This window comes from Sprattus sprattus (genome assembly GCF_963457725.1).
Source record: "Sprattus sprattus genome assembly, chromosome: 20".
Classification (NCBI taxonomy): domain Eukaryota; kingdom Metazoa; phylum Chordata; class Actinopteri; order Clupeiformes; family Clupeidae; genus Sprattus; species Sprattus sprattus.
The window spans coordinates 6928135-6946960 of record NC_137918.1 but is presented as its reverse complement, the minus strand read 5'-3'; the positions used below and the strand labels follow the sequence as shown (position 1 = coordinate 6946960).

Genomic DNA, 18826 nt, shown 5'->3' with positions numbered 1-18826 from the left:
CTCTCCCCTTGGGGATAAGCCCCCCATAGCTTTGATACCTAGAAACGCTCCTGTTGTTGGCAAAATGTATGTTCAGGAGTAAAAACGTGTGCGTGCACGAGCATTATGGGCACGCGCAAAGTGTCCCGGTTTTAGGTCCGGCAAATCTGGTCACCCTACTATTGCCAATAATCCTAGGCTCAAGAACGTCACTTCTTAGCCCATTTCTTAATTCTTCAAGTAGGCTATGTAATTGAAATCTCAATTTCATCTGGAATTGAAAGGTGGTTTATAATATTGTAGCGCCAAGGTCTGGTTTGGGACTACCAGTGACATAGTTTCAAATGTGTTCTGGGCTGTTATACGAACCTGATAAATGCATCTAGGAGAAATATGTTAACTCACATTTTATCTGTAGTAGTAGACTTATATATGCTCAAACACAGGGACTAACTCTGTAACACCACTGCTTTGCCTCAGATGTTTAAACAGCAAAATTATCCGGTGTGAGAAGAACAAATCAATCCCATATTCTGTCGAGATGGCTGGTGCTCAGTACAACATCGCAATTCTTTCTGTGAAAGAAACTCCTTTCGGTCGGCAACAAAATTATTAGGACCTCCTAGACCACATCAATTAAACAGGTAGTTACAAAAAAGGGGGAATCCTACACCCGAGGATTTTCAAAGAATAGGTACCAAAGAAAATCGTGGCTAGCAGGCTGTAAAGTGGCTAATGCAGTCTATTGCTATCTCTGCCTACTTTCCCACTCGAAAGACACCATTACAGACATCACTGCATTTAACAGGAGTTAAGGACATGCACCATCTGTCCGAAAAGGTAAAGAAACATGAGCAGGCAAAGCTACACAAGGACCACTGTCTGAAATTCTCTAATTTTGGATGGTGAACATTGCCACTCAATTGGATGAGGGATACAGGCTGTCTTTGAGATTGTTCACTCCATGCATGCTACTTGCACTTACACAGAGTTATTTTTTTATGCCATAACATATTTTGCTTTTGTAAAGATTAGTCAATAAATATTGTTGGTTTTCACTTACATGTTGCCCCCTTCTTAATGTTGTTACAGGACATGTCATGTGTCCTGTTTAGCTATTTTACTTCATACAACATTTGGGTAATGTGAATAATGAAGTGTGACAATTTAGTGCGGAGCCACCTCAGCTTTCCACCTGTAACTTGTGTAGCTCGAGGGGAAATCTTTCTGTTGTGTGCTGCCATCTGGTGAACAAAAAGATATTGCTGGATGAGTTAATCAGCTCAAAACAAAAAGATAAAGTTGTCCTGCTTTATGCACTTACCGAATGGGTCGCCTTTGTCATTATCCCAAAAATTGCCCCCTGAGAATTTTTTCACGAGTCACCACTGCTCAAAACCCCTTATGTACCCTTATTTCCTTTGATCTCTGTGATGATCAAATCAAAGTAATACAGTAATATCTTAGACCAGGGGTTTTTAACTGGTTTTGTCCCAGGGACAACCATTCTGACTAGAAAGTAATTTGAGGCCCACTGATGTGCCTGCACGCGCGTGCATGTTTGTAACCACCGCCGCCATCTCCCTCCCCCTGCACAGATATTCTGCCTTTAACACTTAAATATGTGAGATTATCAGGGTACATAGCTAGCCGCCGCCACGCCCCCTCCCCCTGCACAGGTATTCTGCCTATAACACTTAAATATGTGCAGTACGGACCCCTGGTTGAAAACCCCTGTCTTAGACGACCATTAGTTGTACATTCTTCCACCACAGACATCCCTTAACCCATCACATGACCATACCTCTCATCCAGTTCTCTATGTGATTTCTTGGAAAATATTAAGCAGTTTTATCAGCTGCTTTCCCAATTCTTCTGTAGGTTACTGAGTTCATTCTTTTATTTACACTGTCATTCTTTCATTCATGCTTTGACTCTTGAATTTGTTCCACTGTGTATTTACAGCGGGTGACTGTAAACCTTTTGTCTGGTCGGGCAACTTGTATATTACAGTCACAAGGTAAGATATTGTCAGTCAGTTATCAGAGAGCCTGTTAATTTGTCCGATCTTGGTCATTTGTTCATTCATTAGACACTTGCGTGTTTAAAGGTCACTAAGTTGGAGTTATAACAGAACTCTCTAATTTCCTTCAGACCAATGTGGAACATTTTTCTACGAGCAGACAGTAAAATATTTTGCTCTTCTTTTGTAGCAAATGCTTGTAATCCCCATTATTGGTTGTGTTCTCTAAACACAGTAGATGACTCATTCCTTTGATGGCAGATGCTTCCTTGGGTCTATGGGTCACATGGTAAGAGATGGCACAGAGGACCTCTCTAATTACCTTCAGACCAATTAAGGGGATGTTGTAGAGGAGATGACAGTGTTTACGGCTATATGAGGGGCATGTTGTCAGTGTTTTAGGTGTATGAGGGGCATACTGTGGCATCCTGTTTTTTTTTTTCAGTAAAATGCACAGTAAAATATCTGAATGTGTAAAACCTCTTTCTCTTGCTACCCTTTCTCAGCTTGGCCTCTGTGACCATCTCTACGTCCATCTCTTCCCACTATCCTCCTCTCTCATTTTGGTTTCGTTTTCCTTTCTCATCAGCTTGGGTTTCATATTGGACTCAATTTGAATTCCTTGCAAAAGTTGACTGTCATTCATATGAACCCTTGTTTTTTTGTGGCTTTTACATAGTTAAGATCTAAACATCTATCCTGTGCCAAAATATGTCTATCTAATCTCTCTTTTTGCTCTCTATCTTTCTGTCAAATCCACCAGCTGACATACACACTCACGCCCACACACACATGCCCACACACACACGTGTCCGCGCGCACACACACACTCACACACAAACTCAATAGCTTCTAAAAATTCCCAGGAAACCCCCAGTCACAGGAAAGCCATTTAAGGAGATAAGGGGGCCGGCCCTGCCAGAGCACTACTCTGGCTCCACAGGAGTTAGCAGCATAATCGTCTCGCACACAGACCTGAAGAGACATGTTTGCACTGCTACTACAGAGCGTCTGGGACTGGCTCCTGATGCACGATGCCTGGCTCAGCTCCCCCTTCTTCCTCGTGCTCTTCTCCCTGGGCACCTACCTGCTCTTCTGCCTGCCCTACGTGGCCCTGGACCTCCTGGTGGCGGCGTGCGGCATGATAGCACTATTGGAGTGGTCTTGCTTGCAGTCGTGTTGGTGACTCGTGACCAATTAAATGTGCATTCTCTGTTTGGGTTGAGGAACATAACATGACAGACAGGCTGGGGAGGAACAGCAGGGTTTCCTCCTACCTCATACAAATTGCACTGTCCTGATAGTCTAACCTGTAACGTATTTCTCTCATAGATTTGTACTGAATTCATTCTCAAAAATACGCAACAAAGCTTATCCCATATTAGTTGAAGATGGAACACGTCTTTAAGTTTCCAGTCACAGGAGGATTCCATAGTTTCACGGGACACCTGCCAACCCTAAACTGAAGTGTTATTAGAACCATGCACTACTAGCTTAAAAGGGAACCACCAGAAAACCAGAACTATCATTAGAACCCTCAGAGCTATCATAAGGCTTTGTAGTTGTTTTGTTTACTTCACAAATTTATTTTAGAGAGCTACAGGGCCCAGCTGACCTTGACTTATCTGTCTCACTTACCAGTGTGTCATGTTTGCTAATAGAGAAAACCAAATGTCTGAGGTTTAGTGGCTAAAAAACAGACGAGCAAAACCTTTGGCATATGATACCCCAGTAGAGGCTTTCTCAGTCCCAGTTTCATCTTTGAGCTTTTCTAACACAATTCTTCTGTTGCTCGACTGGTAGAGCAAGGTGCTAACAGCACCAAACTCAACAAGTAGGGGGAAAGTGCTTACAACACCAAGGTGACTTAGGCTGGTAGTGAAAAAGGTGCTAACAATGCAAAGGTCATGGCTTTGATTCTCAGGGAGTGCACATAGCGATGGAAAAAAAATAATATCTGTACTCTGTTGACCCTTGGTATAAAAGTGTGAATGAATATATTTAACCCAACCAGCACTTCTCCTGGGAAACAAGCATGTTATTTTTGGTGTTATCTGTATGACGTCTACTGCGTAGATGATGATGCTGGCCAAGTCGTAAGAATTTTGCTGTGCTGAAGCAATTTGGTACATGCAACAATAAACACACTTTTACTTTGATGAGGCTAATGCACAGAGAGACGCAAATGATGCCAGGAATGATGACCAAAGCTCACAAAGAGTGCCAGCACTGTCGTGTCTTCGTGTTACTGCCATTGCAACAGGGAAGATGCCCAACCACCCCCCACAACCCCCACCACACACACACACTCTCCCCAGTGTCTCCCTTCTCTGGGGCACCATTATGTATATGTTCTCTCTCTCTCTCTGGTGCTCCTCACCATCACTACTCCTCATCTATGCATATGGACAGCCAAACTATAACCACTTTTTTTCTTTCTCTCCTAATCTACACTATCTTCGCTAAGGGACGCTGCTGTAGTCTCTCCACCCGATCTACCTGCATAAACCCTCCACCCACTGCACCCACCGCCACCATACTGCCGTACACTTACTCTACCCCATACCCTATACTTGCATTTATATACAATATATAGTATTGCCACCATCAACATGTTTTTTGTAGTGATACTATGTTAGCACACAGGTGCCATTCCACCTCAAATGTCAACCGTGTCATAACTTGCAGGAACCTCCCAGGGTGATTATGACACGGTTGACATTTGAGGTGGAATGCATGTCAGGATGTTCCATGAGCCAGTAACAACTACAGAGACATGTAGCATTACTGCTGCATAGTTATAGTGAAAGAACATTATTTTGAAGTGGGTTGTGTATTTGCAAACACATGATTTATTGAATTATTCCTTTGGAATGCATAAGCTGCCAAAAACTCAAGCAATGCAAAGCAACTCAGAGAATGACACTATGGTATATTTTAAATGTATCCTCGGATCTAGCTGTAAGATTTGTTGTGAGTTTTGAAAAAAGAACTTAAGAATGTTTTTTTATTATTATGACTGGTAAAAGTCTGCGGTAGAATGACGGAGATGAAGAAGAACAACGAGTTTGCCTCTCACTGTTTCTAACAATTGCGTTTTTGTTCAGGGTGTGGTCTTTGTACCCTGGCAAATTATCGGTTGAGCAAGGATAATTAGTGTGCACTAATATCAAAAGGTCAATAACGTGCTATGGCTACCTCAGTGCTAGTATTACCACAGGAATGAATATTTATATTAATATTTACATTATGTTTGTGTTGTTGTTTTTAACAGACATGTGCTTATTTTTTATATTTTTTATATATGTGCAAATCTATCCATTACACATTCCAAAGGTTTCATAGTCCAGAGGCTGTCAGCCAGAATCTGTGTAGTGTAAAGGAGCTATAATCACAGCTCACTCACCCACTGAAGTTGGCTGTTGTAACTGCTCAATCTCTGTCTGTTTAAGAAGACAAAGGTTAAGTTGATAGGCCTGGTATGAGTTGGCCTTTGTTTTGGTGGTTTAAACTCTGATGACTGATGCATTTGACATTAACACTTGAAACCTAAACTAAACATCAGGATTAAGACATCAAACTCATGGATTATGTAATATGCTTCAGTATCACAGTGTAACCTTTTACATGTTATTGAAGCCAAATTCAGTCGTTTTTCAATAATAATAACACCAGGCTAAAGCACAAAGTGTGACCAATGCAACATTTCAAAGCTTAACCTATTGGTTGCTCAAATGGACTGAATAAACGTATCTGGGGTATATTGAATGCAAGGGCAAAATTAAAGTCAAAGTCAAAGTGTGTTTATTATTGCATGTACCAAATTGCTCTAGCACAGCAAAATTCTTACGACTTGGCAAGCAACATTCATCTACGCAGTAGACGTCATACATATAACATATACCAACAAATAACATAAAACTCTATAACACTATGACAATAAAACATATAAAATGTAACATTAACATACAGCAATTTAAAGAACAACATATAGCTCTGTAACACTATGACATTATAACAATATAACATATAACATTAACATTCACAATTAAGAGTACAGTAGAAGGGCTAGCAGCAGTTTAAGTGTGAATTGAGGCATGTTAAGAATGAGTTAAAAAGTTTTTAAAATTGTGCAAATATATCTAGGAAGTGAATTGTATGAGTTAGGGGAACAGGGAGTAGGTGGAGGTGGCGACTGTTCAGTGGGTCAGTGTTTCTGATTCAAAAGCCTTACAGCCAGGGGGAAAAGGCGGTTTGTGAGTCTGGTAGTCCGTGTTCGGCAGCAATGAAAATAGTCCATAGCCTGGGTGGCTGTTGTCCTTTAAAATCTTTTGTGCTTTCCTCAGGCATCTAGTGTTATAGATGTCTTGCACGGAGGGGAGATGGCTGCCGGTGATACGCTCCGCTGTCTTCACCACCATCTGCAGGGCCTTGTGGTCGGCAGCGGAGCAGCTACCATACCAGGCAGTGATGCAGCCTGAGAGGATGCTCTCAATGGTGCATCTGTAAAAGTGTGTTTATGTTTCAGAAGACATGCCGCATGCAGTCATGCGTGTGCAGGGAGTACAGGAGGGGACTGAGTACGCAGCCCTGGGGGGCCCCGGTACTCAGGGTCAGTGAGGAGGAGGTGTGGTTGCCCATTCTCACCACCTGGGGTCTGCTCGTCAGGAAGTCCAGGATCCAGTTGCACAGGGGTGTTTTAAGACCCAGGCCCCTGAGCTTCGGGACGAGCTTGGCAGGCACAATGGTGTTGAATGCTGAGCTGTAATCCACAAACAGCATCCTCACATATGTGTTGCTCTTTTCCAGGTGGGAGAGGGTGGTGTGTGTTGCTAGGGCAATGGCATCGTCTGTTGATCGGTTTTGACGGTATGCAAACTGAAAGGGGTCCAGGGTGTTGGGAAGGGTAGAGCAGATGTGGGTTCTGACCAGCCGCTCAAAGCACTTCATTATTGTGGAGGTCAGTGCTACAGGGCGGTAGTCATTCAAGCAGTTTACTGATGTTTTCTTTGGTATGGGGATTATGGTGGCCTGCTTGAAGCAGGTGGGGACTTCAGACAGATGCAGTGATAAGTTGAATATGGAGGTGAATACCTCCGCAAGCTGGTCAGTACACCCCCTGAGGACGCGGCGTGGGACTCCATCGGTTCACCCTTTGGAGCTCTCGCCTCACGTCAGCCACGGTCAGGGAGAGAGTGTAGTCGTCCTGGTCCTCGGCCAGTCTTGCTGAAGGAAGGGGGTTGGTTGCCCCAAACCTTCCATAAAAGGTGTTGAGGATGTCAGGGAGAGAGGCAGCAGGCTGATCATCACTGATCATTACTTCCTTTATAGCCAGTGATGTGTCGCAGGCCACCCCACAGGCGTCGGGGGTCAGAGCTGAGGTAGGTGGACTCCAGCTTGCCCCTATATTCTCTTTTTCCATCTCTGATGGCCGTCCGCAGGTCACATCTGGACTTCCCCAAAGCCTCCTGGTCACCAGAGTTAAAGGCAGAGGACCGTGCTTTGAGCTTAGCACGGACATTACCATTCACCCAGGGCTTTTGGTTTGGGAAGGTCTTAACACTGACCCTAGGTACGACATCATCAATGCATTTGGAGATGTATGAGGAGACAGAGTCTGTGTATTCATTGATGTCCCCATCAGCTGCAACAAGAACATCTGCCAGTCTGTTGTGTCAAAGCAGTCCTGCAGAGTGCTAATGGATTCAGCACTCCAGCGTTGAACTGCCCTAGAAACCGGTTTTTCCTGTTTTAGGCACTCTGTAGGTAGGGATTAGCATGATGGAGGTGTGATCCGATTTCCCGAAAGCGGGGCGGGGGAGGGGTTTGTAGCAGTTTCGAATCTGTGAGTACCAATGGTCAAGAATCTGATCACCCCGGGTAGGAAAGTTTATGTGTTGATAGTACTCCAGTAAAACTTTGCCTCATATAATGAAGTGCTTTGAAACAAATTATGGGTTTTGGGTAGTTCTGCAAGATATAAGTGACATGCTTTTGTCCAAGGTGTCTTAAAAAACAGATTAATAAGAGTAAAAACATGTATGAGAAAACTAGGTAAAAAGCATAATGTGTTTAAAAACTATTTCAAGTATCATATGAAAGTAAAACCATACATATAGATCCTTGGCTGTGGTAAAAAGATGGTATTCCCACAACAAGTTCTTAAAAGTGCTTTGGGGCAATTTAGTCGGCGTGGGCATGTTCACACAGAGGCAACACAATTAACATGTACAACATGAACCACCCTGCCTGAACATGCACCAGACCGATCCTTGATAAGGATCAATCACTGTCCTCTGGCAGTCTCCCGTCTGGGACCTCTCTTCCTCAGTCGACACCAACTCCTTTGGGACAGGTAACTTAAACGTACTTGTCATAGAGAAAATATTTGAACTGCGTGTTACTTGTGCATCAGCTTCTCGTCTGTTCATATGCTTGTAACAGGTCTTTATAAGTAGATAATACAAGGCAAGGAATTAATTATCACCTGCAAAGTTATTGCAGATATGGCTTTCATTCTTCTATCTATCATTCTTGCCTGTTCTACTGCTTTGACTTAATCGTTTGTTTTTTGTTAGTTTCACTTAAGGGTGCCAGAATGCCTCCTCCTGGTGTGTGTCTGAATATTATGAATGAACGGAATAAGAAAAATGGCAAAGGATCTCCCACCGACCCTGACAAGTTCCTGGATCAGGACTTCGAACAGCTGCAGAAATTCTGCACCATTAATCGCACGAGGTACATCGATGACATGTTTCCACCAGATCGTAGGTCCATTGGCAAAGGAGTACTGGAGCCTGATGAGCTGGCCAGAGTTGTGTGGCGAAGACCAGGGGTATGTCAATTCCTTGTAAATGGTCGATGCTGGGACTGCTGAGGTTACCAAATAAGCTTGTGAATTAATGCAGACCAGCAATGAATATATAGGCCTCCTTATAATAAGGAAGTTTGACATGACATGATATGTATACATTTCTTTTGTAGAAACTGGTGGAAAACCCTTGTTTCATTTTGGACGGTTTATCAAGGTTTGACTTTGGACAAGGAGCTATTGGTAAGATTATGCTTGAAAAACACTTACAAATTACAGTCCACCTACTTTTTACGTGTTATGTGTAATGTGTTATTTATGTTTTATTTATGCTTACTGTCAAATAATTTTGGTTCTTTAATAATGTGGATTATTAGACAAATAAAGACATAGTAAAGCAAACATATTATAGTTACCTCTACTTACTCTTATTACTTATTTTGTTTCAGGAAACTGTTGGTTCCTGGCTTCTATTGGAGCACTGACCTTTCAGAAGCACATTAGGGAACAGATCATCCCTGTGGATCAATCTTTTCAGGAGGGCTATGTAGGCTTATTTCACTTCAGGGTAAGGAAGGAAAAACATAATTTCAATTCAAATGGCCATTTTCGTAAAACATTCACACCAGTAAATTCCTGATAGCAATCATAAAAGGGATTGACTTCAACAAAAGACATTTATGTTGTCCATCATTCATTTATTAAAGAGCCTCATCACACGTTTTTAGTGTGACAGCATTTGAAGTCGTTGTTCTCTTCTTTCAGTTCTGGCGATTTGGGAAGTGGGTAGATGTGGTGATCGACGACAAGCTTCCAACAATTGATGGGAGGCTGATATTTGTGCGCTCGAAAACCCCCAATGAGTTTTGGGCTGCACTGATGGAGAAGGCCTATGCCAAGTATGTGGTCTAGCTGCCTTTATGATGCTCCTTGGTGTTTTTAACAGGTCAGTTAAAGCAACTTGTCCTCTGCCTTGCCCCCCTTCCCCTGTAGGGTATGTGGCTCCTACGCTGACATGAATGCTGGCACTGTGTCTGAGGCCCTGAAGGACTTCACAGGGGGGATCCACATGACATTCAAGCTGGATGAAGCCCCCCCAGACCTGTGGGACATCATGTTCAGGGCTGCCCAGTCCAAATCCCTCATGGGCTGTGGCACTCCTCAAGGAGTGAGTAGTTTTCCTGAATCTGTCCTATCCTTCTCCACAAAGTGAGTTGAGTTGAGGTGTATGATCTCACTGTACTTCATGTCTATTATGGAAATCCTTAGATTAAAAAAAAGCAGCCCTGTAGAACCTGATAATGTAATAATTTCCTGATAACGTAATAACCCTGATAATGTAATAAAAAATCCCTCATAAGTCCCTAAAAGATGTAATAAAACCTGATAATGTAATAATATCCCAATAATGTAATAAAGTGCATTTCCCAATAATGTAACAATCGCCATACCAATAATGTAATAAAATGTTACATTAATTGGAAGTTATTACATTATCAGGTTAGCCTCAATTTTGCAGAACCTGATAATGTAATAAATTCCTGATATTGTAAAAACTTTGGTCAGTGCTGAAATGTTGGGACACCAGTTATTCAGACCAAGTAGTGATGCTGTGTAGACAACCACCCACTATTGTTTTGCTCATATTTTGATCCCAATGGTATAGGCCTTTAGCCTCGCAAGCCAAACCTGTACAGCAAGAAGCTGTACAAGGGTCTGGCACAACACGATTTTCAATGTGGGCGGGATTAACGGTTGTCTGTTAAGTTGCCTCTGCACACAATGCCACGCAGTAGGAATGGCGCTACAACCACAAAATAAGTGCAAATGAGGCAATAACTTGATCTGTTGGATATGAGTAATGGAAGGTGGAAAATGGAAAGGATGAGTCTTGATGTCTTTAGCCATTGTGTTTACCACTGAAAGGACAAGCCAACAGAGGATCCATTCAAACTGCCTTGGCATGTGCAAAGTCAAGGGAAAGTAGAGGAAATGCATGTTGCATGATGTTTTGCAGTATATAGTGTAATTTTTAAGGGACATTGCCACACAAAATCAAAAGAGAATTTGATATAAATCAAATAGCGAAATGTCAGCTATTGATGATCAATGAGGACTTAGAAACTCAATGTTCTATGTGCCCATTAGCTGCCGGTCTATAACATACCAAAATGTTCTTATTTTTTCTCTATTAGTTGATTACCACTGAATATCCCTTTCACCATTGTAAAAATTGTGCATGCGCAATCATATAAAATATATACTGTATCTGCTAATAGTGAAGCAGCAGGTCTCTGGACAGCTTCACTGCTTGGACCTCTGAAACTGGAGACCTGATGCTACAGCACCAACCAAAGTTATTACAATATCAGGTAATTATTACATTATCAGGTTTCTCAAAATTATTGGGAAATGCACTTTATTACATTATTGGGATATTATTACATTATCAGGTTTTATTACATCTTTTAGGGACTTATGAGGGATTTTTTATTACATTATCAGGGTTATTACGTTATCAGGAGATTATTACATTATCAGGTTCTACAAGCCCTTTCTAAGAAAACTTCTTTTAAAGAACAGCATAGATGTCAACAAAGGTTTTGTCAATTGCTAAATTCACACAACAACTGTTGCCTCTCGGTTGAAATGCTTTTTTTGTGTGTCACTTTAAGGCAACATCTGCCAATACTGTGTTACCAAACGGGATTGTGCAGGGCCATGCCTACACCATCACAGGAGTAACTAAGGTAATATTCTAATGGAATGGGAGTGGTTGGTTGCTTATATTATCATGTGGTGGTGTGTCATAACCCATGTGACCTACTAGTATGTGCGAGCAACAGAAGCACAGTCAGACCAGCGCAAAGAGACAATTTAATAGTGTGATACTGTGTTGCTCCCAACAGGTCATGACCAACAATCAGTCTGTGAGACTGGTGAGATTGTTCAACCCTTGGGGGCAGGGAGAGTGGAATGGTAATTGGAGTGATAAGTAAGTTCCGCTTAAATCAGAAGTTGTAGGATTTTGATTATAAAAATTGCATCAATATTTATACATGAATGGACTTAGATGTGCTAATTACAGTGGAGATCATTCAACATTTTAAATAAGCACCAACAGTGCCACGAAAACCCCTTTGACATGATGGACACGTATAAGGACTTTTTTCTGCTTTAGATATCTTATTGATATTACCTGATGAATAGTTAGCATAAGCCAGATGAACTTATTGATTTGAACTGTAACTCAATACAGGGGAAATGAAGTGTAGTGCAACTGATGATGAGTGAGTAGACATCACTACTGTTGGCACTGCTCAAATCTGCATTCTACAACACTGCAGGCTGAGGAGATGAAACACACAGCATTTTAGCCATGCAGCAAGTCTTTTTTCTATTCGGTGTCTTTGGCAAACTTTCCTTTTCTTGTATAACAAGAGCTGTATCATGCCCAGGGCGGGAGCTTTAGAGCATTGTGATGAAACTTTGTAGAAGGGTGAAATGTGAGAATCAAGTCCTGCGTTATGCAACATAACATGACTCGACTTGATAATATCTCATTACAGCTTTTGCCAACTATAATTTGACGTTTCAATTCAATGATTACAAAAGCAAAAATCCTGCATCTCAATTTCACAGCATTATTTAATACATGGGTGTGTACTGTATGTAGTGTTTTTATGAAAGGTCAACGTTTCTTCTGATCTCTGAGTTTTTCGATCAGCAGAAGTGCGTACTGAGATGTGTTTATTTTGATTGTAGATCAAACAGTTGGCAGTCTGTGAGCCCAGAGGACAGAACAAAGTGCCTCTCGATTGGTGATGATGGCGAGTTCTGGTATGAAAATCAATCCAATAAATATAAAAGTACCCTGTAGTTTTTATTTATTTTAATCCAATGGTTATGTTACGATCCACAATCCTTAATTGAGTATGTCCATTATTCTTCATCTTAAGGATGTCAATGGAAGATTTCTGTAGCAGCTATGCTGATATGGATATCTGCTGTTTGTGTCCTGATTTCCTCGATGGGTCATCTGAGTGCCACTGGACCTCCAAATTCCATGACGGCCGATGGGTCGCTGGAACCACTGCTGGCGGCTGCATGAATTACAGAGGTGTGTTCAATAACACAACAGAGATGTAATTAAGCAATATAGCACGAGTGGGAGTGGGGTAGGTAAGGGATAATCCCACGGGTGGTGTTCGGCCGTAGCCACCGAGGCCGCCAACGTCTTGGTTTGGAATTTTAAAAACTTTGAATTAACGGTTATCATCAATGCGAATGTTTCATCGCGGAGTGATTCATTTTTAGCTGTGAAAAGTCCCGTAACTGTAGGTATGTTGACGAATAACCTATAGCATGGAACGTCTCTCGTCCAATCAGAAACAGCTAAATTATGCGCTAGAACCCAATTGTTTTATAATACATAATAACCTTTTACTAGATGGATGTTTCAACATCAGTGCATGTGTGTTTATTCCATGTCAGAGAGTTTCTGGACAAATCCTCAGTATCACATCAAACTGGATGCCGTGGACGATGAGTGCGCTTCAGAGCAGGGACCAAACAACATGCTGGTGTCTCTCATGCAGAAGCCTGACAAGAGGAACAGGCGGCTGGTTTCCAACCTTCACATTGGCTTCTCAGTTTTCAGCGTGCGTTAAAGTCTCTCAAGATACATTTTATGTGTCTAAGGCCCATGGTATTTCCCTCTGAAGCTCATTTAATTGTGTTTTTTTCTTCATCTCTAAACAGGTGCCTCCTGAGGTATGTACTCAGCACTTTTGCGTTGTTAACATGAAGGTTGAACAGACTTGCCAAAGAGGCATGTGAACACTTGTGAAACTATCTGGTTTAGCGGTGTGCAGGTTTAATGAGTCTCATAAAGGGAGAATTCTGATCTTGTAGTTAAAAAGCCAGTGTCATAAATATGACATGATTGTTTAAACGGTCCACTTGGACTGACTCACAGCTTTGGGCACCACTGCTATTACCTCCAGAAACAAAAAGAGAAAGTAGCTTTGATCAACTGTATGTGTGAAATAACTGATAAGTTAGTAGGATAACCGTGACCTTGTTTTATTGACAGGATCAAAGTTCTAAATAGTAATATGATTGAATCACACACTTGTGGTGTAGTGGTATGCCTTTAAGGCTTATGTGTCAGCTGAAGAGACTTGCACTGGAGGTAATTCTAAACACAAGGGGAGCCAAATGGCTTTAGATCAGGGGTCTTCAACGTTTTTCAGGCCAGGGACCCCCAAACTTATGGCGAGATGAGCAGGGACCCCCTACTATATAAATTGCATAACATTTTGTTTATAATATACTGGGCCTAGTGCCAAATAAACATAGCTACCCTGTTATTGTGTCGATGGCACACATCCTCCCACATTAGTGAGATGTATCTTCTTTTCAATTACTCCTGACTGACACGATCCAACGGATGACGGAGGAGGAGTCTGGCGCATGGAGTTGTGTTGACAACATAGATGTTATAGTGAGATTGACAGGTCAACAAACCAATCACACCGCTAGCAAGTTGTTAAGATTGTAGGTAGTAGCATGCTAACATTAGCTAGGAGGCTCACACACCTCGCAAATCCTCACTTATTTTTCAGTTACAATTAACGTTTTTTGACCTTGTACAGTGTCTATTTCTCTTTATTTTTTATTTTTTTTTAAATCTAAGCAAAAAAATGTCAAACTAACAATGTACAAACAAGACCAGCTATGGAGTTTCGCGCTCTTTAGACTTGAGCAGAAACGCGATCTGATTGGCTAGTGCCTGTGCATGAAAGGTGCTGTGAGTGAACCGGTGCCCAGCTTGAGAGAGCTCCTGTGGGTAGCTGAATGTGTCGATTGGACTGAAAGATAACGTCTTCTCGATCAATTTATATGTTTGCTACAATATGTTGGATTTATGTTAATGTGAATTTAAAGGGAATAAATACAATTCTGATTTGGAAGACATTTAAATTTGTGGAAAAAAAATTGGTTGGATTTAAAAAAAAAAAAAAAAAAATTTAAATATTAAAAAAAATTATCTTATCAACCAAAGATTTCGCGACCCCCCTGCAGTACCTCCGCGGACCCCCTGTTGAAGACCCCTGCTTTAGATAGTTCCTTCAAGTCTGTCATTCTGTAGTTTTCAAATGAATAAATATGAGATGAAGGAGGTGTCATTCTATTTAAGTACAAAGGGAAACGAGGGAAGTTACCTGCCGAGTTCTTCATGAGGAACCCAGTGGCTTCATCCAAAAACTACATGAATGCTCGAGAAGTCATGGAGTTCTTCAGACTGGTCCCGGGCGAGTACATCATTGTCCCCTCTACCTTCAAGCCCAATGAGACGGCCTCCTTCATCCTGGCCATACTCTCCAAGACAGACAGCCACCTTGAGTAAGAGCTCATTTCTGAAACTGGTCATCAGTTTGCCTTCTGTGAATATGCTAAATAATAGCGACTGAGAGAAATCTAATACTGTTTCACTCAGGTGGACTTGTTCTGTCTATGTGTACACACAGTGTTGCTGACTGAATTTGAGGGCTTTTATTTATTTTGTAATATATTGATTTTTCAGGGAAAGTTCCTCTCATCATGTTGAGATTACTAAGGTGAGTATTCTTTTTTATTGTGTTAGGTTTGCTCTTTATTGATGTAACTCAAACTCTGTGTAAACATTGAACAATGAGAAGAGACTGATTTAGGTGCCTTCTAAAAGTAACTTCTGTAAAACACTTTTAGCCCACTCCAGCTGAAAACGGCGGTGACACTGACTCCAAAGCAACCTTGTTCCGACAGTACTCTGATCTGGTATTGTTCATTTATTTATTGTGTGCCTTACAGCTTTTTTTAGTGTTCATTTTGAAACTGTTAGTAAAACTGATACACTGTTGTTTTTCATTTGTGAAGTACGAGGAGGTGGATGCTGAGCAACTCCAGAAACTTCTGAATGAGAACCTTCTCCAAGGCGAGATTCACACACACAACCACCCCCTTCCCACTTAAAATAACTCAAACCCACTAGGGTTTAGTCCCCTAAGACCATATTTACACATGGCATGTCCAGACATTGTTCCTGCATCATAAAAACAGGTTTCTGAATACACAATGTCTGTTTCTTTTTTGTGTTTTCAAAACAATACGAGCAGTTATGTAAGCCTGCTGTGCTCTAAAGGTACTCTGTTTTGTGTGAGATAGAATCCAATTCTTGCTTTTTTCTCTGCTCTTGCAGGCAAATCACCAGGCTTTGGCCTCGATACCTGCCGCAGTATGGTTGCCTTGATGGATGTATCCTGTCACTTCCATATTTTATTCTGAACCTTAGTCTTATAATAGCACAATATATTATATTCAACACAATAGAATTTATGTCTGTTTATTTTGCTTCCTGCTGTACTGAACTTTGCATTCAAATGACAAGAGTGTCATGTGTACACATGAGTAACTGTGGACATTACATAGCATCACATACTTTCTTAACCCACAAACCCTTTAGCTCACGGTCACAGGCCGTCTGGATGCCCGTGAGTTCAATCGACTGTGGGAGCGAGTGGTCTCATACAAAGTAAGTGAGCTGGTCTTCTCACTGGAGTTCAAAAGTATTAAAAGTTTTGAGCCATGTTTTTTTAATGATAACAATGCCTTGCCAATAACTGTGTCTTGACAGGATCTTTTTAATCGTGCTGATATGACAAACAATGGTGTCCTCTCCCTGGGTGAACTGAAGAATGCTATGATTGCCACAGGTATGTTTAGAAACACTGCTCAGGATATCAGGGTCTGCTGAGTGTATTGTCACAGTGTGTGTCTCTGTCTGCAGGTATACAGATGAGCGATGGCCTGCTAAACCTCATGGCTCTCCGCTACGGTGGCTCAACAGGAAACCTGACGCTGGAGACCTTTGTGTCACTCATCCTGCGAATGGACTCCATGTCCAGTAAGTAGCAGCCTGTCATCCGTCAACTTCCTCTGTGATGTGTGTGTGTGTGTGTGTGTGTGTGTGTGTGTGTGTGTGTGTGTGTGTGTGTCACTCATCCTGCGCTTGGAGTGCATGTCCAGTAAGTAGCAGCCTGTCATCTGTCAACTTCCTCTAAGTTATACTTGGAGGCAAACTCGTTTCGTTGCATATGTACATTTGTATGGTGGTAGTTATATGATATAGAAATAGCTCACATGATAAGATGGCTATACATTCCATAGATGTACGTTCCCAAAGGCTGTACTGTCTTCATTGCATAACTGAATTATGAACAAGTATTTCGGTTTAGTTTAATATGACTTCACTTCATTTAAGCAAGATGTTTGATTAAAAAAAAGCTGTACTATGAAGTGATTATGTCATTATGCCAAGAATATTGGTCAAAAACGAGCTGATATTTAGTCTAATGAAATGTACTCCCTGCTGTATTTCTGTAGTGTACTCCTACACTGTGTTTCCTATTCAGGCAGTGCAGTTTGTGCAGATTATGATAAATGTAACACCCGTTTTTTTTAAACTAAATGCTCATATCTTATCTTGTGCTCATCAGAGACATTCAAACAAATGTCCGATGGGGTCGGCATGTACCTTCAACAGAGTGAGGTAATGGAAAGTCTTGAAAATGACAAACAAAAAATATGTATATGAGCGATATGATATCATGTCAACTAAAACTGGAATATCAACTAAACAGTCACATAATCTGTTATGCTCTCAACCTTGATGAGACATACACAGACAGACAGACACGCACACACACACACACACACTGTATATGTACGTTTTTAATAACATTTTGATGGGACCATTTCTATAGTTACTGCAGTCATCTAATGATGTTCTTTTAATTTCAGTGGCTGTATCTCACTATGTATTCCTGATTGAACTTCAGTTGGGAAGCCAATGACATGGACAAACTGGTGGGATAAAGCATTTTGAAGAGCAATGCATATAAATTGAAATTAACTTTTTTATTTTGCTAAAATGCTACTGGTCTGTCTAAATATACAACATGTATTAACACACTCTCTGGGTTAGTATGTGTTTATATCTGTGTGTGCTTTTAGTTAGTATGGCCAACTGTATAGGATCAGTGCATACACTGGGTTAGACTGAGGCAAAGTCTAGATGCAGCACTGAGGCAAAGTCAAGATGCAGCACATCAACACTTACATGTTTTTGCTCTTTTCTGCATTCTTTTCAACAATCTTTTTATAGTTACTTTGAACACGTATCTCCATTTGTTATGTTACTCTTTGACATTAACATTTATTTTTATTGTGTAGAAATCATGTATTCTTTGAACATTCTTTCTTTCTTTCTTTCTCTGGCACAACTAGTCTTAAGTGTAACTGTAGTTTGGCCTTAATTGTATTTCCTTTAAAGGAGTGGGCATTACCATAGGTCATGCATAGGATTTCTGAAAATACTTTACAGAAGCATATTGTGGAGAGTGAAAGTTCACAATTTTATCATGATTAATATTAATAATTAAAAGATACTTATAGTATTGTCATGTTGTATTTCTTCTGTGAACAGCTTTCTGGTATACTCTTGTAGGACTTCTAGCGGTCACTAGTTGTCCTACTTTGTATGGCTTTGGGCACGCAAAATGATGAATGACTTCAACTGCTATACACCTGTGTAAAAAAAAAAAAAAAAAAAAAAGAAGATACCTTTGTCTCTGGTTGTGCCAACCACATTTAGTTACCCTTTGTCCCTTTACCCTTTTGAGTCACTTGTTTATGGAAATGTTATATATAATATAAATCGACTAAATGAATAAATATATTTACTCAATCCAACACACTCCTAAGTGGCTTTATTTGCATTTATATTTGCACACACTCACACACACTGTTGCACTGCTGCTCCCTATTGGACAAAGACCAGGTGTGTTTGAGGAAACAGAAAGTGCATCTGTGAAGGCTTGACCCTTGCACCTTGGCCCACCCACTAAAGCGTCAGGGAATATGTTTACACATAACATTACACATCAGTGTGTACTTAAAGCACTTACCAC

At 41.1% G+C, this 18826-nt stretch overlaps 1 protein-coding gene across 1 annotated transcript; it reads left to right on the top strand.

Annotated features, from left to right (window-relative positions):
- Window positions 1–8600: 8600 nt before the first annotated feature.
- Window positions 8601–16769, top strand: LOC308381205 (calpain-1 catalytic subunit-like; the record flags this gene model as incomplete). The annotated part of the gene is made up of 16 exons (XM_080858723.1): window positions 8601–8837; window positions 8987–9056; window positions 9263–9381; window positions 9579–9712; window positions 9807–9981; window positions 11489–11563; window positions 11723–11808; window positions 12579–12653; window positions 12773–12933; window positions 13308–13474; window positions 13575–13586; window positions 15016–15221; window positions 15403–15436; window positions 15567–15635; window positions 15735–15792; window positions 16645–16769. 16 exons carry the CDS (start codon window positions 8601–8603, stop codon window positions 16767–16769), a joined length of 1803 nt encoding a protein of 600 aa, XP_080714849.1.
- Window positions 16770–18826: the final 2057 nt, after the last annotated feature.